Below are 10,981 nucleotides of genomic sequence, written 5' to 3' on the forward strand. Positions count from 1 at the left end.
TACTCCTGAGGTGCTGACTTGTTGCACCCTCGACAACTACTGTGATTATTGTTATTTGACCATGCTGGTCATTTATGAACATTTGAACATCTTGGCCATGTTCTGTTATAATCTCCACCCGGCACAGCCAGAAGTGGACTGGCCACCCCTCATAGCCTGGTTCCTCTCTAGGTTTCTTCCTAAGTTTTGGCCTTTCTAGGGAGCTTTTCCTAGCCACCGTGCTTCTACACCTGCATTGCTTGCTGTTTGGGGTTTTAGGCTGGGTTTCTGTACAGCACTTTGAGATATCAGCTGATGTAACAAGAGCTATATAAATACATTTGATTTGATTTATAAATCCTTATTTAACCTGTCTCCTCCCCTTCATCTAAACTGATTGAAGTGGATTTAACAAGTGACATCAGTAAGGGATGATAGCGTTCACCTAGCTTCACCTGGTCAGTCTATGTCATGGAAATATAATGATAGGAATGATGGGCTATTAAAACCGAGATTCCCTATTATTCAAATCCATTCAGAGGTACTCCATGGCCATGTGCATAGCACCATCTAGTGGTTACAGAGAGTTCTAGCCTTGGAGCAGGATAAATCAAAAGGAAGCATTGTGTTTCTGAGTAACATTTCCCCTCACTTTTATTCCATGACGTAATTTCAACATCAGTTACATCTATTTAGTCATATGGGTGCAGCTACAACACCTCCACGCTTCCCATCAAGAGTTCCTAAAAAGTTATTTCATAATTATGTTTCTAAGGCTGAGCCTGCATACTTACTAGTCACTTCTGTATGGTGGAATGGTAGGGTCAAGTGTCTTTTACAATCTCTGATTGCTTTCTAACCTCCTCTCAGAATGATAATAACTGATCATAGAACAGTGATCCTGGTAAGCAAATGTTGTCATAGAACTTCAATTTGCAGACCTATTAAAAAGAAGAGGGCAATTCTCTATCTGAATTCATTAGTTTAATGGATTTACAAAAGGTTAGGTAGAATAGAAAAATATTTATGTACATAGTTACACATAGTAAGGGATACTGTTTGATATTGACCATGAGGTGGAGGGAATGATCAGATATACAACATTTAGATATACTAGATACCACTCAGGAGAGGAAACCTGACTCAACATAAATCAGGGGAAACTAGACGGGAAGGTTGCCAGATGAAAGCGACTCTCCTGGGTAAAAAGTACGACCCTACCACACACAGGAAGCGGCGCAGTTCTTAATCCAGGCATTTGTCATCTCCCGTCTGGACTACTTCAACTCGCTGTTGGCTGGGCTTCCCACTTGTGCCATCAAACCCTTGCAATTTACCTAGAGCGCTGCAGCCCGCCTGGTTTTCAACATTCCCAAGTTCCCCCATGTCGCCCCGCTCCTCCGTACACTCCACTGGCTTCCAGTCGAATCTCGCATACACTACAAGACCATGGTGCTTGCCTACGGAGCAGCAAGAGGACCCTTCCTATCTTCAGGCTATGCTCAAACCCTACACCCCAACCCGAGCACTCCGTTCTGCCAACCTCTGGTCTCTTGGCCCTCACACCTCTACGAACGGGCAGCTACCGCTCAGCCCAGTTGAAGCTCTTCCTTGTCCTGGCACCCCAATGGTGGAAGCAGCTTCCCCCTGAAGCTAGGACAGCAGAGTCCCTGCCCATCTTCCGATATCAGCTGAAACCCTACCTCTTCAAAGAGTATCTTAAATAATCCCCCTCTTCACCTCAATCCCCCCCCCCTTTCTAGCTCTGACTTTGATGATAACTACTTTATTGAGTAAAAGTCTACTTACAATGCCTGTGATATGTGGCTGTCCCACCTAGATATCTTAAATTTAATGCAGTAACTGTAAATCGCTCTGGATAAGAGCGTCTGCTAATTGATTAAAATGTAAAATGTAAATGCAGTTTCCTCTTGGTATCAATCTAGGATCAGCTTCCCCTCCCCCAATCCTAACTTGAACCATAAGTGGGGAAAATGCTAAACTGACCCAAGGTCAGCGTCTAGGGGCAACGTCACCTTACTCCGAAAGCTACTAGAGCATTCCCCGTTGGTAGGAAACACTGGAACATGAACATTCCCCATTGGAGTTGAGAGGCCGCAGCTTTTGGCATATTCAACTTTGACTGAAAACCACCAATGTCTTTACATGAGCAAATCTTTCCACATTCTAAAACGGCAAGAATCAATCATTTCCCCTCACTTTTATTCCATGACGTAATTTCAACATCAGTTACATCTATTTAGTCATATGGGTGCAGCTACAACACCTCCACGCTTCCCATCAAGAGTTCCTAAAAAGTTATTTCATAATTATGTTTCTAAGGCTGAGCCTGCATACTTACTAGTCACTTCTGTATGGTGGAATGGTAGGGTCAAGTGTCTTTTACAATCTCTGATTGCTTTCTAACCTCCTATCAGAATGATAATAACTGATCATAGAACAGTGATCCTGGTGAGCAAATGTTGTCATAGAACTTCAATTTGCAGACCTATTAAAAAGAAGAGGGCAATTCTCTATCTGAATTCATTAGTTTAATGGATTTACAAAAGGTTAGGTAGAATTGAAAAATATTTATGTTCATAGTTACACATTTACACTTTTACAAATGTACAGTACAGTATATTTAGACATTTAGATTTCCAAAGTCTCTTTCCACCTCCGTCAGCAATGACCATCACCATATCCTTCATGGTGAAGTATGAAAATCATAAGACTGAACAGCATAGGATGGAAATAGTTTAACAATAAATAATCACTCATTTAAAGTCACTCCAGGTTCCCAGAGAATCTGCCTCTGCTTTATGTGCAACAGCTGTGGTTTGATTAACCATGCTCACGTGATCAGCTTCACTTAAGCGGGCTAACAGTCTTGTGGGACACAGGAGAGGGATCAATGTAACTTCTGCCTGTTATGTTGTGACTGTTGTGTTCAGTGTCTGTGTGAATGGACTTCTTACATATTTTGTTGTTTATAGCTGAGGTAACCTAAGATGGAGTTTCCTGTCCAGAGGCTGGCTCCCACCAGGCCAAACCAGACCTGGGCAGGGGCCCAGGCAGAGGTGCTCAGCTGAGAGTGGACCAGGAACACCAGCAGCACCAAGCTGCCCTGAAAAACCAAGAGAAAACACTGCAGTCACCTTTCACATAAATCATTCAGTGACATCAATGGCAGACTTGCATGATAATTACAGTTAAGCATGCAGGTCTCAAGTCAGAATAGGGAGGAGCCTGGCCTGTAGGCCTTCATCGTGTGAAACTGCCACCTAGTCACAGCCTTGCCTGACATTAACTTTTTGTGTGGGTGGGGAGGGGTGTGTATGATGGGGTGTTATTCTCAAATGATTCTATGTATTTATATGGAAGCATCAGAACTCTCTATTGTCAAAAAAAAAGACAAAAAAATAAGAGATTTCTGAAATATCACATACCACTGCTCGGCTTATGAACACTGACGGCTTTTCTTTGTTGGGTTGGAAATTCTGTGTTGTAAAAGAGACAAAACTGTCACCAACCATCATGGCGCCAAAGGCTCTACTGAGGTGAAGATGGAAGATGTCCTTAGAACCTGCAATGGGCTGAAAGAGTGAAGCTAATGTTTATTCCAGAAACATTCTTCACCTCTTGTAACAGCACATTCTCAAACTGGAACCTGGAAGCTACTGACTTTTCTTAGTCATCCCGCATCTCCGCAATGTGAAATCTAGCTTCATAGTATTTTTATGGTACTAAGAGCCTACCTGGAATCCTAGGAGCCAATCGGGGAAGGCCAGCCAGAGGAGGCCAAAGACAAAGGTGGCAAAAAAGTCCATCTGAAGGAAGAACTTCTGAGAGTCACTGAAGATCATGCGCAAGTCCACTCTGCTCTGCAGCTGGCTATGGTCCAAAAAGAAGAGGACAACACTGCTCACTATGAAGAAAGAGCACACGGCCATGTCCACTGTAGACCGCTAGAAGGAGAAAAAATGACTGTCAGTGAAAACAATCGCATTCCAACAATTCAATATCTAATCATTAAATCATTAAAACATTTGAGGAAAAAAATGTATGCACTTAAAACCTGACATACACATATAACCTAACCCAGGGTTTCTTATTAAACTATGGGTCGGGAGCCAAAGTGGGCCCTGGGCATGGTGGGTTGCGAGTTACGAGAATACATCTATAATACACACAATTTCTTCTTAAATTGGGTCGTTGGAGGACGATTTGGGTCATGGTATGGTCAATTTCTCATTTTGGACTCGAGCTCAAAAAGTTGAAGAACCCCTGGCTTAACCTATTCATAGTTATATGGCGCTGCTGAGAATAATAATCTATTACCAACTTGAAATAACATTTGCAGTAGCAAGTAGCCTATGATAAAAGTATTTCTAAGCTTTCAATACTGTACCAACCAAATAATAGTGGGTGACTTACTTCGTTAGTATATACTCTCTGAGAATGAATTCCGTAGCAGCTATCCAGTAGAAGTGCCAGAAATGCCTGTAAATAGACAATTACTCAATAAATCAATCAATCTACTGAGGACAATCCCCCTGTTTTTTGTCGACCAATCGCTTTTGAGGATTTGAGTGTTACTTGCATATTTATACAAGTCATGACTTTATTGTAACCCAATGAACGAACCAGAAGATGACCTCTTTGAACGAAATAATACCTGCTAAACTTGCTGCAATTAGTTTTTTCTTAGCAGAGTGATAACATAAAATGTTGTATCAATCAATCCGTCCTTCGGATGGGACGTTAAACGGGAGACCTGACTCTGTGGTCACTAAAGACCCCATGGCACTTATCGTAATTGTAGGGGTGTTAACCCCGGTGTCCTGGCAAATTTACAGTCTGTCCCTCATACCATCATGGCCACCTAATGTGTATTTATTATGGATCCCCATTACCTGCTGCCAAGGCAGCAGCTACTCTTCCTGTGGTCCAGCAAAATTAAGGCAGTTCTACAATTTTAAAATCATTAAAATAAATTCACAACAGATTTCGCAACATATGGTGTGCCCTCAGGCACCTACTCTACTACCACATATCTACAACACAATATCGTGTTTTTGTATGCATGTGTCCGTGCCTATGTTTGTGTTGCTAATCATTCCCAGCTTCCAATTGGCTCATTCATCCCCCTCCTCTCTCCTGTAACTATTCCACAGGTTGTTGCTGTAAATGAGAATGTGTTCTCAGTGAACTTACCTGGTCAAAAACAAACAATCAATCAATGAATGAATTCAGGAGAGATTTGGAGTACTCACAATCAGCCTGGATGTTGAATGTGCAGACAGTGAAACTGGATTGCTGTTGCATTTAATGAGTAGGAACTTTATGTTGCTTGCAAGCCATACACACACTAGTGACCTTGTTAGCTCAAACTGTTCACTGTCAACCGGGTGACTCTCCTCCTAAGAAATAGAAAATAAATGCACAGATTAAAGTCACAATCCTGAATTCAAGCAAACAAATGGCAGCCCTGCCACTTGGTTTGCTATTAAGATGAAGAAATGGAAACAATGTCAAATTCATAGATGATGGATGCCAGAAGGACTTACATTATAGCTTTTTTTAAATATTTTTTTGAAGCTACTGTATACATTGTTGGTTTACAAGGTTTACAAAGACTCACATATGCCGCGTTCATATGCTAGTCGGGAACTAGGACTCTTGGACATGTTCGACTTGCTAACTGGTTGTTGTTATACGTGCCGCGTTCAAACATACTGTAATTGCAAGTAGAAAATGTCAGTTTCCTAGTTCCGATTAGCACATGAACGCAGCAATAGATCTAAATCAACCGTGTGAGGTTAGTGATGTTATAAGAGAAAAGCTTCTTCAAGAATCAATAGACAAGAAACAGTGGGCCATAATTTGAAATGATCATGAACAAAAGGGAAAATAACACTTTCAAAATGTATATGTCAAAAGACAAAAACTAGGCCTATTGATTTCTAACTCATGCAGTAACATCTTACATTTTCATTTGATCTTCCTCCTAACCCCTACCTAATATTATTTCATTTTAGCATTATAAATTCAGCTTGTGTCGAAAGTAATGTAAACATAGCCTACCTGTTGACTGAAAATGTTCTTCGAAATGATCCGATATGCTGTACACAGAACAAGACCTAAAGCAATTTCTGCCGAAATAATTTGACTAAACATTTTTCTTTTACTTTTCGGATACATCTTCACATGGGACGTGAGCGACTGACAATTTTCCGGACTTCTGGAAACACTGTAGATAGCTACTACAGATATATGTAATAGCCATTGAAGGCTATGTTACAACAGCCTTACACAAGATACTTACGAAACTCACGGGTGGGAGCTATGTCGATGGCGGGCGATGAGGGATTCGCTCTACAGGGGACAATCCTCCTGTTTCTGGTCGACCAATCGCTTTTGAGGACTCGAGTGTAGGCTACTTGCATAATTATATAAAACATGACTTTAGTGTAACCCAATGAACGAACAAGAAGATGAACTCTTTGAACGAAATAATGCCTGCTAAACTTGCTGCATTTAAAAAAATCTTAGCAGAGTGATAAGATAATATTTTGTATATATTTCAAACATGTTAGTTATTGATCAATAATTCCAGAACAATTAGGGTAACCCCCCCAACCAAAACAAATCTGGTCTATTTCACTTTAATGACCAGCAATTATTTATCCACCAGTAACACCACTAAAGTAAAATGCAGTGTCACAATTAAAACTTCATATACTCTTCTTAGTCACTTGGTTAATAATTAGAATGGGGTGTGTGATTATACATACATATTGCACAGGTATACTAGGGCTAGGACTATAATTTAGAATGTTTACCTCTGTCCTGTATAACATTACAGTGATACACAGGGTAAAATACTGGACAATACTCTTAAATCCACTGCACACTGATTATCACATGCTTTGCCATTTGTGTTTTGTGACCTAACATGATTACAATTGCCCATAGAATGAGCTAAAGTCATTAATTGAGGAACTCTGTGAGGGGAAAGAGGAAATGTGGCCTACTAACATAAGCAGAATGTGTGTATGGAGTTGGCTTCTGAGTTCCTTCCGAGTTGGCTTCTGAGTGGAATCATTTCTGTTTTTGTTTTGACACATTTTATATTTGTGACAAAGTTCTAGGAGTGGGAGGTCTGGAGTAAAGACTGGAAAAGATCGATGAACCAAAATGTTGAAACAAGCAAATATGGAAATAGTGGTCATCTGTGCATACAGTACCTCTTCCCAATCTATTGCCTTTATTGAATTTTTTTTTTTTTATATTGATACTGCACTGTTTGAGAGGATAGCCCACAAGTAATTATGTCATTGTACCGTATACACCCTGCTGTATCCTGTGCATATGACAACTAAAAATGGGATTTGATATATATGTTCAACGCAACAGCAGGCTGCGCTGTTCTTAGATCTTATTGGCTCTGTTGCTAGACCTTGAATCCATCCATAGAGATGGACAGCGGGCGCCACGCACTTGCAACAAAGCCTTTTTCAGCATTCACGCATAGAAAAAAAGGTTCTATATAGAACCCAAAAGGTTTCTATCGTGTGCTTCATATCTGGCACCCCTAAAGGTTCTATATAGACTATTTCTTGAAATCAGTTTTATTTTGAGTTTTATATAGAACCTTTAGGGGTGTCATATATGAAGCACATTATTGCTTTCTTGAGGAAAGGATTAATTGGGGTTTGTATAGAACCATTAGAGGTGCCATATATGAAGCAATCGATAGAGTCCTTTTAAAACCTTTTTCTGTAAGAGTGTAGGTAGGAGGTGTGCCCTCTTTCCAGCTCTATGACCGTTAGTAGTTCAGGTCTCAGGTGATATAAATGAGCAAACGAGCCCAGGTTATAAATGGGAGAGGACAACAGTCTGCCCTCTGTTGAAAAAAACAAACAATGAACACACAATACATAATAATATTTGTGACAAATAAAATTTGATTTGATAGAATACTTTGATTGAGCTGAACAGACTCACTCAGAGAGCAAGTGATGATGATGATGACGGCTACATGAATCTGCCAGGTGGCCCAAAAACTCCACAGGATACAGTTACTCTCTACAATTATTGATAGGCATCCTCCTTCAATGGGCACACCAAGCATTCATGTTGCTTCTCAAGGGGATAATCCACATTTTTATTTATTAGTTTAGTTTATTAAAGGCCTAATGCAGTCAAAATGTGATTTTCCTGTATTTTATATATATTTCCACACTATGAAGTTGAAATAATACTGTAAAATTGTGAAAATTTGCTGTAAGTGCTGTTTGAAAAGAGCGCCTGAAATGTCATCCCATTTTGGTGGGATGGAGTGACATCAGTTAATAGACCAATAAAAAGAGTTCCAAACCTCTATGCTAATAACAGACATATTTCAGTTTTCCCCTCCCTACTTCGACCACTCCCAGACAGTCCTAGCAAAATTCTTGCTTGAGAAAATACTCTTTGTTAAGAAGCAATTTTTTCTTTCTTTTTGACAATTTTAATTGAAAACAATCACAGTAAGGTACTTAATTGTTACCCAGATGTTATTTGATATTGAGATAAAAGCGCCTGCATTGGAATTTTTCAAAGGCAGTACCTGTGTACTTCTAACTATGCATGTTTGTCAACAAATCAACAAATCCTGTGTCATCAAGGGGAGACAAAGCAGGTACAGTTACAAGACCTTCCAGCTAAACAACCTACATACTGTAGGTTACATCCCACTGTGACATTACACAAAATTGTCTTTACTGAAACATATATACAGTGGGGTCCGGGAATTATTGGATCCCTTGATAAAGATGAGAAAAAAAACTGTAATAAATACATACAGTATAGCTCAGTATTTGTATTATCGCCAGCACAGCCCAGTGCGGGTTATTCCATCTCCCCGCACTGGTTGGGCTACGGGGAGCATTCAACCAGGTAAGGTTGGGCAGGCTCGGTGCTCAAGGGAGCCAGTACGCCTTCACGGTCCGGTATATCCGGTGCCACCTCCTCGCTCCAGTCCAGTACCACCAGTGCCAACACCACGCACCAGGCTTCCTGTGCGTCTCCAGAACTCTGTTCCTCCACGCACGCTCCCTGTGGTGTGTGTCTCCAGCCCGGTACCACCAGTTCCGGCACCACGCACCAATCCTATTGTGCGTATCCAGAGCCCTGTACGCACTGTTGTTTTCCCCCGCACTAGCCTTGAGGTGCGTGGCTACAGCCCGGTACCACCAGTTCCGGCACCACGCACCAGACCTATAGTGCGCTTTGAGAATCCAGTGTGCCCTGTTCCTGCTCCCCGCACTAGCCTAGTGGTGCGTGTCTCCAGTCCGGTACCAACAGTTCGGGCACCACGCACCAGGCCTACTGTGCTCCTCAGCAGGTCAGAGTCTTCTGTCTGCCCAGCGCCGTCTGAGCTGCCCGTCTGCCCAGCGCCGTCTGAGCTGCCCGTCTGCCCAGCGCCATCTGAGCTGCCCGTCTGCCCAGCGCCGTCTGAGCTGCCCGTCTGCCCAGCGCCATCTGAGCTGCACCGTCTGCCCAGCGCCATTTGAGCTGCCCGTCTGCCCAGCGCCATCTGAGCTGCCCGCCTGCCCAGCACCATCTGAGCTGCCTGCCTGCCCAGCGCCATCTGAGCCGTCCGTCTGCCCAGCGCCATCTGAGCCGCCCGTCTGTCCCGAGCCGTCAGAGCCGCCCGTCTGTCCCAAGCCATTAGAGCCGCCCGTCTGTCCCGAGCCGCTAGAGCCGCCAGTCTGTCCCGAGCCGCTAGAGCCGTCCGCCAGTCAGGAGCTGCCAGAGCCGCCCGCCAGTCAGGAGCTGCCGGAGCCGCCCGCCAGTCAGGAGCTGCCGGAGCCGCCTGCCAGTCAGGAGCGGCCAGAGTTGCCCGCCAGTCATGAGCTGCCCACCAGTCATGAGCTGCCCTCCAGTCATGAGCTGCCCTCCAGTCATGAGCTGCCCTCCAGTCATGAGCTGCCCTCCAGTCAGGAGCTGCCCTCCAGTCCGGAGCTGCCCTCCAGTCCGGAGCTGCCGTTCAGTCCGGAGCTGCCCTTCAGTCCTGAGCTGCCCTTCAGTCCTGAGCTACCTCTCTGTCATAAGCTACCTCTCTGTCATGAGCTGTCCCTCAGTCCGGAGGAGTTTCCTCAGTCTAGTGGAGACCTTTGTGAAGGTTCCTAGGCCAAGGTCGGCGGCGAGGGTCGCCACTCAAAGGACGCTAAGGACGGGGACAAAGACAATGGTGGAGTGGGATCCTCGTCCAGTGCCGGAGCCGCCACCGCGGGACAGATGCCCACCCAGACCCTCCCCTAGAGTTTTAGGTGGTGCGTTCGGAGTCCGCACCTCAGGAGGGGGGTACTGTCACGTTCTGACCATAGTTCTTGTGTGTTTTACTTGTTTTACTTGTTTTAGTGTTGGTCAGGACGTGAGCTGGTTGGGCATTCTATGTTGTGTGTCTAGTTTGTCTGTTTCTATGTTTGGCCTAATATGGTTCTCAATCAGAGGCAGGTGTTTTGTGTTGTCTCTGATTGGGAATCATATTTAGGTGGCTTGTTTTGTGTTGGGGTTTGTGGGTGGTTGTCTTCTGTCTTTGTGTTCTGCACCAGATAGGACTGTCTCGGTTTTCACATTTGTTATTTTGTATTTTGTATAGTGTTCACGTTATCGTCTTTTTGTTTATTAAACATGTTGAACACTAGCCGCGCTGCATTTTGGTACTCTCCTTCACCAACGGAAGAAAACCGTTACACACCGCAGGTTTGGATGGCCAAAGACCTCTATGTCATTTGACCATAGCACCGGTTCCAATCCAAGTGCCAATGCCGTTTTACAAACTGCAGGTGGTGTTATTGTACTTCCACTGGTCCTGGGGCCCTTGTTATTAAGGTCAACGGCATCGTGAAGTTTACCAACTACCAGGACATTTTATCATGTACCAGGCCATGTATCATGGCGCCTGAGAAGATGGCGGACGTTTTACGTGCTCCTAACCAACTATGTTTTT

At 43.5% G+C, this 10,981-nt stretch overlaps 1 protein-coding gene across 1 annotated transcript; it reads right to left on the reverse strand.

Annotated features, from left to right (window-relative positions):
- Positions 1-2,555: 2,555 nt before the first annotated feature.
- On the reverse strand, positions 2,556-6,310 carry LOC139577148 (uncharacterized). The gene is made up of 6 exons (XM_071404014.1): positions 6,067-6,310; positions 5,256-5,402; positions 4,417-4,482; positions 3,738-3,947; positions 3,429-3,575; positions 2,556-3,106 (listed from the first exon to the last, which is right to left on the reverse strand). The coding sequence occupies exons 1-6, from the start codon at positions 6,181-6,183 to the stop codon at positions 2,954-2,956; spliced, it is 840 nt and encodes a 279-aa protein (XP_071260115.1). The 5' UTR covers positions 6,184-6,310; the 3' UTR covers positions 2,556-2,953.
- Between the last annotated feature and the right edge of the window lie 4,671 nt (positions 6,311-10,981).

The sequence above is a fragment of the Salvelinus alpinus genome, chromosome 5 (genome assembly GCF_045679555.1).
Source record: "Salvelinus alpinus chromosome 5, SLU_Salpinus.1, whole genome shotgun sequence".
In the NCBI taxonomy this organism is placed as follows: domain Eukaryota; kingdom Metazoa; phylum Chordata; class Actinopteri; order Salmoniformes; family Salmonidae; genus Salvelinus; species Salvelinus alpinus.